Source organism: Xiphophorus maculatus, chromosome 19, assembly GCF_002775205.1.
Source record: "Xiphophorus maculatus strain JP 163 A chromosome 19, X_maculatus-5.0-male, whole genome shotgun sequence".
In the NCBI taxonomy this organism is placed as follows: domain Eukaryota; kingdom Metazoa; phylum Chordata; class Actinopteri; order Cyprinodontiformes; family Poeciliidae; genus Xiphophorus; species Xiphophorus maculatus.
Window position 1 is genome coordinate 15,384,363 of NC_036461.1, and position 19,586 is coordinate 15,403,948.

Consider the following 19,586-nt stretch of genomic DNA (forward strand, 5'->3'; position numbering starts at 1 on the left):
TTTATGTATTTATTTTTAGTTTATATAGTGAAACAACTGACATAATAAAGCCACATAATAAATAAACTACCGGTAATACAACCACCACGTGACGTCACACTCCTGCGACTGTTTACATCCAGCGTACGTGCGACGCCATCATGGCTCTTTTCCCAGCGTTTGCTGAAGTGTCGGAAGACAAAGTTGAAGATTCGTCGAAAGGTGGTAATTCGTTGATTCATGTTACGCGTGTTTTGCGTTTTAGTGCATTCGAGTTAACATCCTTTTGTCTTTACCTGAAAGAAAACCAAGCTCATCCGTTGAGACTAAACATTTGCAACGGTCTTTAACGTCACCTCTCATTCGATCACAGCTAAAAGCGGTTCACATTTCCAATCAGGCAATAATAATAATAATAATATAAATAAATAATAATAATCATATAATCAATTTAATTGTGTGTTTTCCCCCCAGAATTAGACTGGCTCAACAATAAGAGTTTTCAGGCTGGAAATGCTCTTTCCCTTCACAGTCGCTTTTTAGAAAAGTCCATTGAAAAGCCAAACCAAAGGGAGGAAAGGTAGGAATGATCTTTCTTCTGCATGTAACCTACTAGTATCTTAAGTTGTCACTACAGCAGCATGTAGGACTCTGACAGCTACATGAGGTTCTGAAAAGGCTGTATAGAACATTTGAATGATAACATTTTACAGTTGATGTTCCTATTTTTAACTCAGTGTTGGAAAGGATATTACATGCTCTGATGGGGAAGAGAGGGGAGAGGATGATGGGCCTCCAAAGAAGAAGAAAAAGAAGAGTGAAAAAAGGAGGAAAAAGAAGAAAAAGCACAAAAAGAAGAGTGGGAGGCTTTCGGACAGTAGTGGATCAGACTCTGAAACCATCTATCCCAGTGATCTCAAGAGGGAAGATGAGGGGATTGGGTGAGAAGAAATACTCCTAATTTTTGTAGAAACTAAAAGCTTTTCCTCTGTTATGCATTTCTGTTTTTCTTTGTGTGTGTATGTGTGTGTTAATGCAGGCAACAGTCTGCTTCATTAGGAACTCGTTTTTCATGGTTGGATGACGTCCAGTTGCCTACAGAAAATCCATTCTGTGTGAACTGTAAACCGGACCCGGCCAACTGGACATATAAGTCCCTGTACAGAGGAGACGTAGCTAGGTAGTGCACGCATTCTCACAGAGATTTCTCTAAACTTTGTTTTGTTTAGTTAAAAAAGGATCCTGAGAGCACTGGAAATCTAAGATCTGAAAATTGTAGAATAAAGACATAAAAAAAAGTGTTAAAACCCTGACCATTGTTTATCAATTTATGTTAGCTGTAAACATATTGAGTGTAGTGTTGAAAAACTGAAATCAATCAAAAACACTGTGCTATTTCCAAAATGTTAAAATAAGGAAATAAAAGACAGCATGACACTTTTGTACAACATCGTAAACTAAATTTAAAATAAGACAATTAACTGCAGCTTTGTGACAACGTGTGTCTCTCTCAGGTATCGGAGAAAAGGAAGTTCCTGTTTAGGTCTGGACTTTCGCAGGCAGGGAGTCAGCTGGGAGGATTCTGAGACAAAGAAGAAGAAGAAGAAGAAAGTCGGGGTCAATGGGAATGCAGCTGACAGATACTTTTCTGTAGCCACTCGAAAGCTGCTGCGGGCTGCGCCTCCTGTTCCTGTTGTCCCGGCGACACCTGAAAGTGGGGATGCACTCAACTCAACCACCTTCCTCCCTCTGGGTGATGCTGAACGGCACAACACAAGACATGAGTTAGGTAATGATTCAAGGATGTTAACACTAAATAAAACATCACTGACTATTCTGATTTACAAGATCCAAGTAAAGGTTTTGTTTGAGTATGCAAAGAGAAAGTTAGGTAAGACTCAAAAGTCCTTAAATGTTTGTTTTAAACATTGTTTTTTTTTTTTTTTCCGGATCTTATTCAGATAGCAGAGCACAGACGTCAGTAAACCCCCTTGGCGTGTATGATTCGTCCACCTCCCTGTGGATGCAGGGGAAGGGACCACTGCTTCAGGACGACGTGAAGCAGGTCACAGAAACAGAGGAAAAGTCTGAGTATGTGGCTGGAAGGACCGAAGAGTTTAACCGGCGACTCAGAGAGCAGCCAGCAGATACACAGCTGTGGATAGAGTTCATTCGCTACCAGGTAATTGAGAAGAATATGTTGTCATATAAATTATAAAGATCTCCATTGAACCTAAAGGATAAAATGTGGAAATAGGGCACAGTTTTCACAAACAAGCTCTTCTAATTTCAAAATAAACCAAAGCTTTCTTATACATTTCCTTTTTGTACGTTGATAGAACTTGTAGGATATAAATCCATGGAAAAGAATAATATAATAATAATAAAGTTTGCTACTGTATCTGGACTTCCTCCGCTCTTCTAGGATGAGCTGAGTGCAGCTGCATTTGGAGGTGGCGAGGAGCAGCAGGGCAGTGATTTAGCGGAGCGCCGCAAGTCGTCCTATAGGGCGATTCTGGAGAAGAAGCTGAGCATTGCTGACAGAGCCGTGGAAACCAACCCCACTTGTGTCGCTCTGCAGCTCGAGAGGCTCCGGATCTGCCAGGACCTCTGGGAACCCTCCACTTTGGCTAAAGAATGGAAGAAACTGGTAAATCTTGTGGTTTTGTTCACCTTTTGAGATGTTGGCTGATTTATTTTTATGCATTTGTGGGCAATAATTAATATCTTTAGACAAATTATTCTCACTCCAAGTACTTAGAAATATTTAGGCATCCAAACTGGAATAGAACAATTGCTAATGGTAGCTTCATATGCTATATTCTAGGTGTTTCTACATCCAAACAGCGCCCCCTTGTGGAGGAAATATCTGCTTTTTACGCAGAGCTACTTCAGCAGTTTCTCAGTGACAAAAGTCAACTCTGTATACGGAAAGTGTCTGAGCACGCTCAGCGCTGTGAGAGACGGCAGCATGGTGTCCCACCCAGCTTTGCCTGGAATTGAGGAGGATATGCTGGGTAAGATTTATTGACTATCTGAGACTATGCATAGGCTTTCATTTAACTTCCTGCACAGTTTGGTAATATTCTCTTTCATAAAGTGATTCAGAGCAGCATTAAAACATTTGTCCCCAAATGAGCTTGTCTTTTTTTTTGTGTGTGTGTTCAGATATCTTCACCCAGCAGTGTCATTTCTTGCGGCAGTCTGGTCACTGTGAGAAGGCGATTTCTCTGTTTCAGGCCATGATCGATTTTAGCTACTTCAAACCTGACAGTGTGAAAAAGCTCTCCACAAAGCAGCAGGTACACACACGCACTTGCACAAGAACAGTAAGAACATTAATCTGTAGCTGTTAGGGACTACTGAGAAAACCTGCTTGAATTTGTATAGAACTCTATGTATTAGTGGGATAATTGATGGAAATTGAATGTTTTATTACTCACAAACCTTCTTATAGGATCATCTGATACTCATAACACTGTGAACTCAGTGGGAACACTGAGCATCATTTTTAATAATTGCGTTCATGTACAAATTATCCAGATTCATCGGTTCTTTTTCTTCAGAAGCCAGATGGAGGTTCCAACTGGACAACAATCACAAACACATAAAATGGCTCTGAGAGGATAATACAGGCTAAACACCAAGCTTCTGAAATGGTTGTTGCAAAGCCCCACCAGAGTCCAGCCATTTTAAACTCAACCAATTCTTCCTGTTGGTTGCTACGAATGTTTTGTGACTCTGGTATAACTCTGGTTTAACCACATTTTTGTGAGACTGTATAGATCATCCACAATGTATTATCTGGCTGAAGGTGATCTGTATCTGTATCTGTATGATAACTATCTGTTTATTTGGTTGTATTCCTGAGTCATCTTGAGAATATTTTATTTAGAAAAGGAAAAAAGAGGCAGAAAATTGTACTTTATGTTCCCGTTTCTGCAGGTTGATTTCTTTGAGACGTTCTGGGACAGCGGAGAGGCGAGAGTTGGGGAGATAGGAGCCCGAGGCTGGAAGGCCTGGATGACCCAACAAGAGCGAGGAGGATGGATTCAACCCCCTGCAGGTGAGATGCTTTTATTCACTTACAACTCAGTAAATTGGGATATGCGGTTCACTGAGACTCGTTAGTCAGATTAAAAGTACCTTTTGAAAATAGCAAACTTTAAATAGGTAGAAAACATACTTATTAATTAGTCCATATTTATGTATTGTTTTTTTATTGGTCTAATGTGATAGTGTTATTTTAAATAATTAGTTTTCATTGACTGTGATTAATTAATCTATAGAAAGTGTTTCACTTAGTGAATTGAGTTACTGAAATAAATGAACTTTTCAGTAACATTCTAATTTATAGAGATGTGCCTGACAGCCTTACAGCTCCAAGGTACAAGTAGGATACATAGTTCATTATATGGATCAAATGGGGATGAGTTTGGTTTACAGATCCTTTAATGAGAAGTTTCTGTGTTTCTGTCTGCTTTCCGTTTCTCCACACTTAGAGGAGGAAGAAGAGGAGGAGGAGGAAGAGGATGAAGAGGAGGTGAAAGACCGGAGTCAGCCCAGAGGGACCGTCTGGCTGGATGTGGAGTCGTCCCGTGAAGCAGCTCACTGGTTGCCCTGGAGACCTGACAAAGCCAAAGGCCAATCAGAGGAGGACTGTGAGGACCCTGACAGACAGGTGCTGCTTTCTGATGATCTGATGACGTTTGAAGTTCGATCTTGGAACAGGTTTAAAGATATTTACTTCATTGAAACATCTCTGTTTCATCCTTTTTCCATGTCCAGGTGCTGTTTGATGACATCGGCCCATCCCTTATTTGTCTGACTTCACCAGAACTCCAACTGCGGTTTCTTCTCAGTTTCTTGGCCTTTCTGGGTTTTCCGGTAGATTTTGTGCTCTCTGCTGCCCCCTATCAGCCGAGCATGCTCCTGGAGAACCTCTCACTGCTCACTCAAGGTAATAAAATAACTGGAAGTTTTCTAAATATTTTAATAAATTGTAAAGTGAGTCGATATCCTTGAATAATCTATACAGTTTGCATGAATAATTGGGTCTTATAGCCTGTTAAAAATCTATCAAAATTCAGTTATGAAGGCTAGATCCTTTATCTATCTAAATACCACCTATCAATAAGAGACACTTTGACACATATTTGCAGATATTTAACATGTTCTTTGGAAATAGCATTTCAATGTGATAATAACTATAATACCTTAAATACTGTGGATGAACTCAGTGTGAGTGAGAAGTTGCTGTAGATAATCTGGAGCATATTTTAAAGCCTATACATGCATATAAGGTTAGATTAAAGGAGTCCACCTACAATTATCATAAGGACCATTACAGATGTGTTTCCTTCATGTCTCACAGGTGCAGAGCTCCAGGGTCCTCTGACTTCCTTTAACCTCCTTGAGACGGGGATTAACCCTGTAGGTCACATGACCACTCTCCAAGGAACAAGGAAGTGGTTGGGGCTTGGAAAGCAGGGTGAGAAGCTTCTCACCAACGTGTTCAGCATGCTGCAGCCTTTCCTTCCTCCTCCCCATCGAGCCGTTCTGTCTCTAAGCTGGATGCTGTACGAGAAGCTGAAGGTAGACCCAGAGCAGCTCAGAAACAAGCTTCACCAGCAACAGATCTCTTTGTTTTCTTTCAAAGTGTTTTTAAGTTTATAGAGGCCAAGATTAGTAGTTCATCTCTACAAGTTGCAAAACTCACAAAAGAAATTATACTTCTTGAAAAACATAGAAGAGGAAGTTGAAGGCGGTTGTACACTATCATAAAGCAATGCCTTCAAACTTTTCAGTCACATATTTTTCTGTATTTGTTAGGTTTTGCGCTGTCTGCGCAGCGGCAACAAAAAGCGGCTTCGCGCTCAGGGAAAGAGCAGCAAGCGGGTTGCCAAGAGACTCCTCAAAGAACCCGACAATCGCTCGTCCCTGGTGCTGTGGAGGGAGTACGCACACCTGGAGTGGGTGCTGGGCAACCTGGACGAGGCTCGGAAGGTGTTCTCCACGGCGACGGCGATGGGAGGAACCAGGGGCCTTAGTAGTCCTGCTCTGTGTGAGCTGTGCCTCCTGTGGTCCCAGCTGGAGGTGGAGAACTCGGCAAAGGAGCCGGGAGGAGTTGCTGATGCAACGACGTCGCCAGCTGTTGCGGTGCTGACCAGACTGGCAGAAGGAACGTCTTCGTCTTCATCCTCCCAGACCTTAACCCCAGTTTCAATCCTGAAGGCCAGGAGATCGTATGATCAGGCTCTGAGCTCCAGCCTGTCATCTCTGGACCAGAAGATCCAGAATCATCAGCTCGACGGAAACGGTGAGCGGTCTGTGTTTTATTGTCTCCATGTAGAGACACAAAATAAATCCAAGGAGAACGTTTCAGTTTGGTCTGATTAGAGCACATACTTCTGAGAATAACCATCCAGATTTCATTGTCAGGGTTTCAGTCACATTCTGACTGTTGAGATGAGAAACGAATAAACCAGAATAGAATAACTAAAGTTAAAAATAACGCAAAGAGTTTTAACAAAGATGTATATTTCTAATCACTTTTACAACAAACAACACATATTCCAAATTCTGCTAAAATAATAAATCATATTAATTATTATAATATTGTTATCTATAAAATTGATTTATTTCAATTGCAATTAATAGATTTAAAGAAAGTTGGGGGTTTTTTAATGGAGCTAAAATTCAAAGCACATTTTTAACATTCCACAGAATATTATTTGCAAGTCAGAATTCATACATTTTCATATTATAAAGAATAAAAGTAAATCCAAGAAGCAGTTTTCAGGGAAACAATGAATTAACCAGGATTAAATGTGTTTTTTGGATTTTATTCTCATCTGTCAAACACAGATCTGTACAATTAATAAGTCATTTAACACTAGGACTGCTAGGTTTTTGATTTCTCCCCAGACTGGCTGAAACAGGGCCAGAATCTGCTTGATAGCATGAAGTAGACTAAAAGATCTCAAAAGGCCAATAACCATTTCCTGGATTTCAAGAACAGAAGGGAAAATGAAATCTTTGACATCTATTTCCATGAAGTCTGAAATTATCTAATAACTTTGCTCCTTCAGGACTTGGATAATAACTTTTTTTTCCTGAACCAATGAAGCCTTCAATAGAAAAAAAGCTTTTTCTGATACTATGTTTCTTTTTCTGTTTAAATATGAAACATTTGAGTCTGACAAAATGAAAAGAAACAATAAAAATATGTAAGGGGGGAAAATACTATTTCATAATCTTTGAGGTCAGATTGGTTACTTGTTTGACATTCCAGTAACATTGTTTGGTTTGGTTCTTCTTGCTTGTTGCAACAGCCCAAGATGAGCCGCAAGAAGAGAAGCTGAGGCTAAGAGGTCTGGTTGGCTGCTATGCTCTGTTTCAGTACCTAACAGTGAGCATCCAAGCTGCTAATGCTGTCTACAGCCAGGCCAGAGAGAGGATGGAGGACCTGCACCGCTCATTAACACCTGAAAGACAGCTCAACCACAATGAGGCAACCAGCCGGCCAAGTCGTTCCGTCCTCAGCCATCATGTCAGCTGGTTGGCTTCAGACTGTGAGGCTTTAGCAGTGCAACAGGCGGCTCTGCTGAGATACAACAATAGTGTCGGTGTGTGTCCTTTGGCAACACTGAGGCAGATGCTTACCTGTTCCCTCTCAGCTTGGCCCTGCAGCGCCCCCCTGTGGAGTGTTTACATTCAGGTCTGCTCCTAAAAAAAACACACCTTCCCCCTTCAGAGGCTAAAATTAAAGCAGTGGTCAGAAATGATGAGCGTCTGTGTGTTTTAGGTGGAGAACCGTTGCCATAGCGCTGGCCGGGCACGCCGGTTTTTCCACACTGTAACCAGAGACAACAGCAGCAGCGTGGTACCCCGTCTGTTTGCTATTGTTGCTGAACAGCATAGGAAGCAGCTGGTGGATGCAGCTCAGAGGTGAGGCTGAAAGTGATGATGAGTATCAACAACAAAAATACCGTAAAAGGAAAGTACACCTTCCTCCATTTTTGGACTTTTACCTAAAAGGACATAATCTGGTCTTTACAGGGTTCATTCACAAAAAAAACATTTAGGACAACTGATGAAAATGTACTCAAAGTTCAGAGCTTGCAGTGCTTGCAGAAATAACAAAAAAGAATAATAGCCCCAGAAAAAGACTCAACATTGTTAGAGAGGAGAAACTCTCTTCTCTGGGGTGTACTCCATTACTTCAATGCATGTAGGTTCAAGTTAGCATTAACTTCCTGAATTGTTAGGCAAATTTGTGGTATTTGCAAATGCAGAACCTTGGAGTCACTCTGTTGTCTTCGCTAGTATTCAGGAGTCAAATGTGAGGCAGTCAGTCCAACAGCTCGGCAGAAGCACTCATACCAACTCTAGGTTATGATGATGATTTTTATTAATCAGACTGAATGCTTTTTATTTTGGCCTGAGACATAAAACCCTTGGACGTAAACAGGGTGTGCATTCTTTCAGCAATGACTGTATAAAAAAAAACTTATAAACAAATTTAATCAAAAATGTTAACATCATTTGTAGGTCTTGTTGCTCAGATGAGGCCCTGCCCATACTACCAGAAAATGGTCTCAGCAACCGCATCCGCGGACTGTTCGAGGGCGCCACATCAACAGAGATGGGTGCTCATTGTCCTCTACTGTGGAGGATGTACATCCATTTCCTGGTGAGATGATAAATGTCTCATAACATATGCAAAGACACAATTAATACCTGTCAAGAACAGCTGCAACAACTGTGCATATAGTCATCTTGATTAACTTTCAGCCTAGCTAGATTAATTATCTTGTTTTATTATATAACATTTTTATTTCAAAGGAAACATCTTGTGTTTCTGTGTCAATATAGGTGTCAGAGGGGAAGGTAGATAAAGCCAGAGGGATATTTTACAAAGCACTGCAGAACATTCCCTGGGTGAAGGTAAAACTCAGATTAAAAGTTACCTTAATTTTACTTATGTATTTAATTTATCTTCTCTTTGTGCTAACACTTTGTATATATTAAACAGGGTTTGTATATGGATGCAGTGCAGTTGTTCCCTGACCACCTGCAGGAGTTTGTGGATCTGATGACAGAGAAGGAACTCCGACTAAGACTGCCTTTGGAGGAGTTGGATATACTCCTGGAAGACTGAAAGCACTCAAATGTTTTGTTTGTTGAATGTTTACTTTGGTGTTCCCTATTAAAATACTTCAGTGCAAAGTTATAATATACTCCAAATTGTTATTGTAAAGATCTTCTCAGTAATAAAAATAGTTTATATGTTTTTTGGGTTTTTTGTTTTTGTTATACGTTTTTACATTTTAAACTAAGTTTAAGTAGAGAATCTCACTTTTACTTTTATCCCGTATTTCCGTGGTAGCAAAGGTCTTATTCCTTCTTTCGGTCTGAGGCTCACCACTTTATTAGGCAACACACCTGTAGATTACCTGCGAGTCATCACCTGCTCTTTTTTCTACGACGTTGTAGCTGTGGAGACGTTGCCCTCATTGCCGCTCCGTGCTTTGACGCATTGCAGATCCCTCTGAGCCAATCACTGGCCCCTTTACACTGGTAGAGTATGCGGGTTTGTCTTATCCAATCAGAGAACGTCTTTCAAAAGCAAAGCCAAAGCGTCCTCAGCGCTCTGAGTTTGGACGCTTAGATCCGTATCCTTCCGCTTGAATAAAAGTAGGCGAAACATAAAATAGTCCATCACTCTCGAGTGACCGTGCAAGCAAGGTGACCAAATAAGCGCATGAGATTTTTTTCCCCCCCAAACTTACGTATTGTTATAGCAATAGACCTAAAAGTGTTTTGTTTCTGCAAAGTAGTGTTTCTAACATTAGTGTAGCTCAAATTAAATGGATATTTTAATACCTAAAGTTACAACAGTACATACAGCATATATGTACTCAGGCTTAGAATCACACTTAAAGCAAAGCAATATGCATTATTTCAAAAGGAAGCCACCCATGCAACAATGTGGACATTATATGGAAGTCAAAATCCTAAAAGTCCTACCCCTTAACCGTTTTAAAATTTACAGTCATCTGGAAAAATAAAAATGGATTAAACGGCTTTCAGAACCAATGTTAGGTTTGGTCCAAGCTTGAATTGTCTGACAAATGGCCTCAAATATGATTTTGGAATACTTTGCTATGCATAGAACTTCATGTTTGTCTGCCAGATGTCCACGTCTCCTGGATTCAAAACAATCTCAAATCATCAGCCCTCCACTATTAGGCTTGACAGTTGGTGAGTTGTTTGAGTTTACTTTAGGTGTTTACTTTTCTCTGGGCCTGCTGCTGTGCATTGTGACCAAACACCTTATCTTCGGTGAACTCTGACAACACAGTTCTAAAAGTGTTGGGGTTCTTTCAGATGCAATTTTGCAAGTGGTGCCACAATGTTGTTTTTATATAAAGATGCTTTTTTTTAACATTATCTTTTTTAGTTCTTTTTTACGTAATTGAATATTTTTAATATAACTTAGGACTGTTCATCCTTAGTGCTTAATTTACTAATATAAGGCATTTACTTCCACATAGTAAAAAAAAACACACAGCATACATATTTTTACATTAACTACAGAAACGAGAAAAAAAACATGAATAAAAACACGGATTAAAGTAATGTTCAGTTAATATAAGTAGGCTACCTATAAAGAAATAGTTATAATAATAATTATGCAATTTTTATTCGTTGTTACAGTAAAATGGTGAAGATAAAAACTGAAATGAATCCAAGGAACCAGTTACTTATGGCTTTTGTGCCAGCGCATATTATAAGAGAATAATTTCGTATCATCTCTTCTGTACAGAGACTAGGACCGTCCAGAATTATGAGGAAGTATTTAAGCAACGTCACATGGTATCAACCATAAAGTAAAAGCTTGTGGTAGCTAATGAAATTATCCAATATATACCCTGAAAGGAAGAAACAACAACGCTTTCAAATCCCATCATGGCTTCATGTCTAACAGCGTCCCAGAAGCCGAGCAAAGTTGTACTCCTCCATAGTGCGGATGAATACAGTGAACAGCAGAGTGGTGATTCGCCAGGTCTCCCCGCCTTTAGCTAGCAGCAGCAACACTCAGTGGCAGCCGTCCATTTCCTCTCTTCTCAACCGCCGGCAGGCTAACAGCTCAAACTCCCACAGACATGGTGAGTATCTAACCAAGTGCAATTTGCCATTGTGTACGAATTGAAATTGTGATTGTTTTGCGGTGACTTTTGAGGTCCATTTTCGGTTCGGGAGTATCGTTGCTAAAACGTCCCGGTGCCTCAGTGATTCGCACACGGGGCGAGCCGGGCAGACGCGGGTGGACCGACTTGAACCGTTGACGCTGTGGGTTATATCAAACGCTTCTCACCATGGAAGTACCGCAGAATGGCGCTGTTAGGTGTGTAAAATGTTACCGTCACTCATAGGTTGTGGCCGTTCTGCTTGTTAGCATCACAGCTATTACCTCACCCCGTCCAATGAATGGTTTTCCGGCATTTGACAGCCGCCTTGTCGGCTAACGATGCATTTTTCCCCCCCCTCTGCATGAACTGTTCAAAAGGTTTTCTTAAGAAAATGGTACAATTGATGTTCACCCCGAAGCCTTCATATTAATAATACATGTGAGAATTGAGTATATAAAAAAGAGCTAAGGTTGAGTGGGTAATGTTCTCTACGTTTCTGAAGTCATTTTTGTAATGGATGTCAAAATCAAACATGTTTCGTAATGTGTTTTAACTATATTTGGACATTATAATCACCCACAGACACAGACTGAAATTGAATCTTCCTGCTTCTACCACAGAATTGAATACGCTGTGTGTAAAAATCCAGATCGCTATCTGCGGAGCGTGTGAAACAGAGCCTGGATAGGTGGAGATATGTATGCTCTGGAGACGAGGGGAATAAAGTGAGGATCCATGTGTTTGAATGAGATAGGCAGCTGGAATACAGAAAGTTGAAGTACCTGGGGTCAGTAGCGACTCTTGCAGTAATGACGCCCTGGGTTTGTCCCTCTTCCTGCCGCCCACCACAGATTAATTGATCTGAGTTGATTGACCAGTGCTTTTCAGCTCATCTCAATCCAAAGTCCCAATTTCAAGAAAGCATTGAATTTCACCCCTTTCTTTGTTTTTACACACTAAAATGATGTTTTAGCAATACTAGATTATATTTTAAACTATTTGATCAGTGTAGGATAATCCAATTGTGGAATAAATATGTATAACCTAGTCAAATTCAGCAACAGTTTTGTTGCAAATGATTTGTAAATCTAATGATGACTTTTAAACTTTGACTTTAAAACAAAGTTTTTGTTTAGGTTCTACGCTGTCCTGTCATTCACATTGACTGAACATGCAAAGCAAAAATAACTTGGGGGGGGGGGGGTTCAATTTAGGTAATTTCCAAGCAAGTATGTGGGGACAGTGGAGAGGAAATGATCCCTTTTAATGGGAGGGAGCCACCATGGCTCAGGGAGACCAGTCATCTGCTGTGACTCACTAGAGGCTCAGAGGGCATATTGAGATGATTGTCAGGGGTGATGTGTAACAGTTTATTACCAGCTGTAGTAGTGACAAGGAAGATTTATAATCAGGTAGCGAGCAAAGGTTACACCATGAAAAAAAAATCAGTGCTATATTTATGCATCAGCCATTAAATAACCCAAAAAAGAGAAATATGGTGTTGCTGTGACTCAAAGAGATGCATAGGACGGCCAGAAGAGCCCTAGTCTGTGTGTGAGGCCAGAATGATAACAAGGTATCAATCAGCTGTAGCAGTAAGCAACAAGCTCCAACCAGAAAAGGTCTGGTAGTAATTAGCCCTGACCTTCTCATCTGTGCAGGGGAGTTTCTCTGATTTGGATGCAGAGAGAAACAAATCTGTGAAGAAGTATTCATGCCAGTAAACCTGAAACGTCTCCGCCAGCAGGTCTCTAAAGGACAAAGTAGGTCTCTAAAGAGAAAGTAGCTGCTGCAAAAATCTGATTCCAGGTTGGGAGGAAGTGTAGACACCGACCAAATCAATTTTTAGTAATGTCATTAGCCTCTGAGAAACGGATTTAGTCAAATCAGTGAGGCCGGTGATTTTGAACGACTTGGAGATTTGGTACTAATAGAAAACAGTGAGCAGAGCAGAGACTGTTCAGATTGTCATTGAGAAGAACAGAAGTGGAGAGAATTAGAAAGGAACATCTCTGAGGGAAAGGTTGATTGTTGAGGCTCAGATGGGTTGGACATGTAAGATCATAAAGATTAAACAGAAATGAGGGGATGAAAGCAGAATGCAGAGAGTGAATGAATGAAGATTTATTTGAAAAGTATTTAGAATATGAATAACCTTATTGCCCCTCAGTGGAGAAATTCAAGTGCAGCAGCAGAGTGGCAGGTATTCAAAGCATGTAGATTCACACAAAGATAAAAATGCAAATGTATATTTTTTTCCATTGATGGGGAGAAAACTGGTGATGTTTGCTACTCCCCACAAAAAGTTACATTCCTGATAGTCGGCCAATAAAGTGTCCATCCACCTCATAAGAGGAATGCAGACAGTAGAATAAAACTTGTTCTACAATGGATAGAACAATAATGAGGCCTGTGTCGGTAATCTGATCTCGATTTCTGTACAAATACCCGATCTGTTTTCGTCTACCTGTTGCAAATAGTTGGGTGAACTGGATCAGTGCCAGATCATGCCGTGGCCCTTTTACAGATGGATTAAAGTGATATTAAAGATGAATGGATGTCTTTGGTTGAAGTTGTGTTTTTTTTTTTTTTTTGTTTGTTTGTTTTGTTTCCCCTTAAGTATAATTTGATTTCTATTTTCTTGTTTTACTAAAAAAAAAAAGAAGTAAAAATGTAGGTATTTTTATTATTATTATTCTATAATAAAATGAGTTGTGCTTGATGGTTTCTTTATAATAGTTGTAGCTATTAACTAGGAGTCATCTAAGCCAAAGCTCACTTTAGATTTCCAGTCCATGTCTTCTGGGAAACGAGTGTCTGTATTTGCTTGATGGCGTCCTTAACAAACCTATTGATCTTTGATTTTATAATTGCTAATTCAAGAATCATTTCCATTTCAGTTTTATGAATAGTCATGTGTTTTTGCAACCATTTGGAGGCAATTAAAGAGTTAAATGTTTTAAAAGTCGGCTGTACGGACTCCCTCCTCAGCTTGTACCATCTGCTGGAACAGGAACATGATCTCTTCAGCTAGACATTTCTCTACCTTAAGTGAAGTCTTAGCAGCTTGTCAAACATCGTTGAGCGGATCAGTTATTATTCTCCAGCAGCTGCTTGGTTGTAAAAATACCTGTGTGAATTAATTTCTTAATCATTTCCCAGCCATCTTATTAATAAACTGTTTTCAGTGCAGCACTCTGACACAAAGGCGTTTTATGATAGCAGAGGATTAAAATCAGTGTGTGTTCTGGTTTGTTTGTTGGAGACAAGGTCATAAATGGAGACTACAAGGCTGTTGCCAGGTAATAAATGACAGATGTAAAGACTCTGCTCGGTGTTCTCAAAGCATCCCAGCTCCTTGTGAAACAGGCAGTTAGGAATCCCTGCCACAAGTTTACGATTTCTTTTTAAGGTTAAAATCAAATGAAGGCTGAATACATTATTGTGGGGCTGGGAAAGTATTGTAAATTTTCATTGAAATTTCAAGTTTTATTGTCAAGTAAGACTGTTTTATTTGTTGGCTGTTACATTCCCTTGTCATGACAGTCTCTTATTCCTCAAGCAAATAATGCCTGAAACTCTGGAGATCAGAGAATATTGGAAGCTTTACTGAAGAAAATGGGGATTTATTGCAGCAGAAAGCATCAGTGCAATATTTACCACTAATATTGAGCTGTGTGACTTCTTCATGTTGTATGTCTTACTACAATGCAGTTTTGCTTTGTGTCATTTAATTTCATGTATTACAGTCCCTAGAAACTCTTTTGACATAAGCAGCTCTCAGAATGGAGAGGAAACCCTGATTCCCATATTATGATACATTCTCTTCAAGCTACTTTATAGTCATGCAGATTTTTGAGTAATTTTGATAAAGTAATGTTATGATCTGATCATTTGTAAGCATATTTCATAGTGATTCGATCTAATCAGTGTCAGCTGCTTTTTATTTTTTGTATTTACAGTTGGTGTATAGTTTTTGTTTTTTTCCGCCCCCTTTATTGCCCTGTGATAAGTAGCTAAAGTAATAACTCTCCAGATTACTGTGCAGCAGGGCAGGTAGGAATTATAAAACGAAGATTTGTACGAGTTCAGGGCAGTGAATTAAAAAAAAAAAGTTTGTTAACTTACCTTAAACCAATCTTAACTGTCCTGAGAGTGAATACCAAAACAGGTTTGTGTGTGTGACTCACACATTTAGTGCCTGCGGATGAAATGACTCTCCATGCAGTGCAGGAGGTTGGCTGACGGCTAACTGATCCCTCCCAGGAGATGCAACTGTAGCTGGGAGCTGACAGGCTGCAGATTAACGCATACATGCAGACACAAAGAAAAGGCTTGTGACCCCTTCTGGTGCGGACACTTTTTACTCTCACACACTTAAAATCAATTTCCTGACATGTTTGACCGACCCTCCACCAGCATGGCCTCCTGGCCTCTGCCCACACTCTTCATCTGTAGAGCCCATGCAGAGGCCGCACACTCCGCCAGCGGCTCCATGGTTAGCCGTGGCGTTTACAGGCGGTACTAATCCACACTGTGCCACCAGCATGGCACTGGATGCACCGAGGGAAGGAAAAGGACAGCGTCTGGACTCGTACGCCCACACCTGTAAGATGATTGACAGTTGTACTTATTGAGAGACAGATAGAAGGACAAGTTGCCAGGACGGCGTCAACAGAAAAGCCAGCTGTTACATTAGCTTGTCATCTAGATCAAGGAGGAGAGCTGCCACCTGTCAGGTCGCTCCGATCTGCTGGGATTGTGGAAAACTCTGTCATCCATCAGCTTCTAGAAGGACTGAAAGACGGGTCTGGCCATTTTCCAGCCACCTTTTCACCGTTCAGGCCTCTGTCTAACAAACCCAGGAGGATTAAAATCATCCAGCCACTTAAATATTTTTTCTTTGATGCAATTGTTGGGATGACAGGATATGCTGCTTCTCTGGTACTTCTCAATCTGTTTGTCAATTGAGACCGAATGATAGATGTCTGGCCATTATTCTTACCATCCAGCCATAACACGGGATATTTGCCCTTCCTGCCACTGTTCCCTCATTATGCTGCCTCAGAAAGTGGCCATGTACTCAGCAGAGGATGAGCTGGTGAGCCTTTCCACGGTCTACGAGCTCTTAGACGAACAACAGCATTATTACATGGAGCTCATCCAGCAGCAGGAGAGGAACTACAGGGCCTTCCTGCAGATGTTGATGGACACTTCTTCCAGCCGCATGGACAGCCTGGTGCGTGAAATGCAGGACCTGAGGAACAATCTGCAGAGGACCAAAGCTGAGCTGGCGGAGGTTAAGAAACAGGGCGTGCAGAATAGCAAGCAAGCCGAGTTCCTGGCTGAGGGCTTGATGATGGTCCAGGGGGCACTGGATGGGGTCGGCATGAAAACCAGAGACACTAGTGGAGGAACAAAAGGAAAAGCTCTGGATGTAAAGCAGAGCAGAGGAGGATCAGTGTTGAGGTTTGATGGGAGAGGAGTTAGAGGCACAGGAGCAAAAAAGCCAGAACCAAAAGCTGCAAAACTGGTGGCAGACCTCACAGATATCCACTTCGAAGATTTTAAGGTTGTCAGCAGAATTAAGGGAGTCTACCTAATGGTTTGGTTAATGGGGGCTTTTATGCAACATGCTTTTAGTGTCCATGTGTGACCCACTTCAAAAAGTCTGTTCTGTCTCCTTTTAGGCTGACCAACTAACAGAAGAGCAGATTGCTGGTAAGACGAGTCAACTCAAACCCTGTTTCTCAACCTTCAGGTTGAAATTTTAGTTTAATTGTCATCTTCTTTTTCCTGCCCAGAATTCAAGGAGGCCTTCTCCTTGTTTGATAAAGATGGAGATGGTACCATCACCACCAAAGAGCTGGGCACAGTCATGAGGTCACTGGGTCAAAACCCAACTGAAGCTGAACTCCAGGATATGATCAATGAGGTGGATGCTGATGGTACGCCGCTTTCTTTAAACTTTCTGCTGTTCAGAATCTTTTCACCTGATGTGACCGTGTGTGGAATGAACCCACCAAAAACATGCCACACTAAGCAAATAAAGTAATTTTTATACTGCATCATGTAAAGTCAGTGAAACATTTTTAAATGGAATACAAAGCATAAAATGTAACAATTTTTATTATAAAATCTATTATAAACCAGTTTGAAAGAACATGTATATATTAAAGCCAAAAGGATCTAATTAAAAACCCTGTCAAACAAAATAAATCTTTCAATCTCCTGTGACAGTCATTCAAATGTCTTATCACCCGTTCATATAATGCTGTGGTGGAATCCTGTTTCTCCTGAATCTACAGTCAACCACTGACACAAAATGGTTCACCAGCTCACACTGGCATTGAAATATTGTTTATTAATATAGTATGTCCCCCCACTATGATTATTTCTATGAATGCCATCAACTTCAAGCCCCACCAGACATATTAATAGTTCCTAATCCATTAAACAATTTGATCAATTAGTCTAATTAAAAATAATTTCATGTTGGTGAAAACTGTTTTTAAAATGATAAAACATTATAGAAAAACACATTTTATACCAAAATACACAGCCAGTTTAATGTTTGCAAACTTGCAAAAATAAAACTGCACAAAAATTCCCAGGGACTCATAAGGTAAAAATGTGCCATAATGCATGTCTGTCTGTCTTGTGTCCTCCAGGCAATGGGACTATTGACTTCCCCGAGTTTCTAACTATGATGGCACGAAAAATGAAGGACACAGATAGTGAGGAGGAGATCCGGGAGGCCTTCAGAGTCTTTGATAAGGTGGGCCCGGGTGTGTGTGTGTGTGTGTGTGTGTGTGTGAGAGAGAGAGCTGGTGTGACAGAAGTGCGAATGTTATAATTGACCAACCGTGTGCGCCTTGTCCAGGATGGTAACGGATACATCAGTGCAGCAGAGCTCCGTCACGTAATGACCAACCTGGGAGAGAAGCTTACGGACGAAGAGGTCGACGAGATGATAAGGGAGGCCGACATCGACGGCGATGGACAAGTCAATTATGAAGGTATCCGATCTAAAATGACTTTGTGCGGCAGCTTCTGCGACTTTCAAATAAAAACATTATTCTGATTGTTTTCTCTCTCTCTCCTCTACAGAGTTTGTTCAGATGATGACCGCCAAATGAACTGAACTTACAAAGAATCAGTCAAATGTTTCACTTACCTCTTATTGCAAAAATCTACATTTAATCATACTGTTCTGTATAGACAATTTAAACTGAATGTTGGAATAATGAAAATCTGTCCATATAAACAAGTTCAAAAAAAGGTAAAGGCAAAAAAAAAAAAATCCAATAATCTGCATGTACTGGCTTGTATTCCCCATCTCCTCCGCGCTGAGCTGACCAATCACATCTCGGCTCATTAGACTAGCAGCCTCGTGCAGCCGGCTACTTCGGCCGCTGCTCCTCTGCTTCTTGGTTCCATCTGCCTGATGTCATGATGATTTGGGCAGGTCAACTGCCTTTTCTTCTATAAAGTCTTGTTTTACTTTCCCTTCATGCATGCAGCGTTAACATGGGTTACTGTTGAGATCTCGGTGACAGAGAGCTGTCGTTGGACCTCAGGAGGAAGGGGTGGATGGGAGGGAGCGAACCAATGGGACGTTCGCTTGGCTAAATAAAGTCAGTGATATTTTTAAGAAAAATTAAAATGGAATAAACTAATTTTAGATTTGGTTCCCCATCATGTCTATTAATCACTTTATCCTTTTGTGTGTTTACCTTTTTTTTCTTTTTCTTTTTATTGAGGGTGAAATGCCCCTTTGGCAGTCTTTGTCTTATCCAATATGGAGGGATGGGTGGGCTTTAAAGATGATTATATACAAGCACAGCTTCTGAGGCTACATCTGCACCAACGCTTGTACCAGTATGAGTATTAGTTTGGATGTTTACAGGCACTGAGTAACGTGAAATCTGAGTTATCTCGCTGCAGACGGGTGCAGGCTGCTGCCTCGAAGGCTGTGCGTGTATGACTCCACGTGGTGGGGCGAGTTTCAGCTTAATGGGGGACAGGGTCGGCGCTTTGCAGCATTTCTACCTTGTTTTTGTGTGTGAGTTTGCCTGTGTGCGTGTGGGTGCAGCGAGGCCCGGCCCGGTCCAGTCCAGCTGTCCTGTTCGGTTCAGTTGATCTGCATTCCAAGATGTACAATGCTAGTCTTTACATTTTGTTTTTCCAATAAAATCTCATGAACTAAATTCGACGGGTGTTTGTGTATTTGTAGACGAGCTGACGTGTTTGTTTGTTTTTTTTTCCTCTGGGGGTGGCGCAGCTTTAAGATGACTCATCAAAGCCTCTAACTGTGTGTGATGTCTTGCTGAGCCCACCGAACATATTTTTTAAAAGGAACCTCGACTATCAGAAAACACTCTGAAAGTTAAGTGCTGCAACATCACC

General features: G+C 40.8%; 2 protein-coding genes across 2 annotated transcripts; both read left to right on the forward strand.

Annotated features, from left to right (window-relative positions):
• Window positions 1-110: 110 nt before the first annotated feature.
• nrde2 (NRDE-2, necessary for RNA interference, domain containing) lies at window positions 111-9,275 on the forward strand (the record flags this gene model as incomplete). The annotated part of the gene is made up of 19 exons (XM_023352721.1): window positions 111-201; window positions 454-559; window positions 717-920; window positions 1,019-1,159; window positions 1,494-1,768; window positions 1,941-2,161; window positions 2,405-2,629; window positions 2,807-2,996; window positions 3,148-3,281; window positions 3,925-4,045; window positions 4,482-4,660; window positions 4,768-4,939; window positions 5,354-5,574; window positions 5,812-6,298; window positions 7,314-7,699; window positions 7,787-7,929; window positions 8,533-8,674; window positions 8,857-8,928; window positions 9,017-9,275. Coding segments are annotated over 19 exons (3,636 nt in total), but the record flags the coding sequence as incomplete, so codon positions are not given.
• Window positions 9,276-11,021: 1,746 nt separating this feature from the next.
• LOC102227246 (calmodulin) lies at window positions 11,022-19,387 on the forward strand. The gene is made up of 6 exons (XM_005798306.2): window positions 11,022-11,153; window positions 16,868-16,898; window positions 16,982-17,125; window positions 17,849-17,955; window positions 18,061-18,196; window positions 18,288-19,387. The coding sequence occupies exons 1-6, from the start codon at window positions 11,151-11,153 to the stop codon at window positions 18,314-18,316; spliced, it is 450 nt and encodes a 149-aa protein (XP_005798363.1). The 5' UTR covers window positions 11,022-11,150; the 3' UTR covers window positions 18,317-19,387.
• Window positions 19,388-19,586: the final 199 nt, after the last annotated feature.

Coding starts and splice junctions, on each gene's coding strand:
- LOC102227246 (XM_005798306.2), top strand. Junction 16,899..16,981: donor AACAGAAGAGCAGATTGCTG/GTAAGACGAGTC, acceptor TTTCCTGCCCAG/AATTCAAGGAGGCCTTCTCC. Junction 17,126..17,848: donor CAATGAGGTGGATGCTGATG/GTACGCCGCTTT, acceptor TGTGTCCTCCAG/GCAATGGGACTATTGACTTC.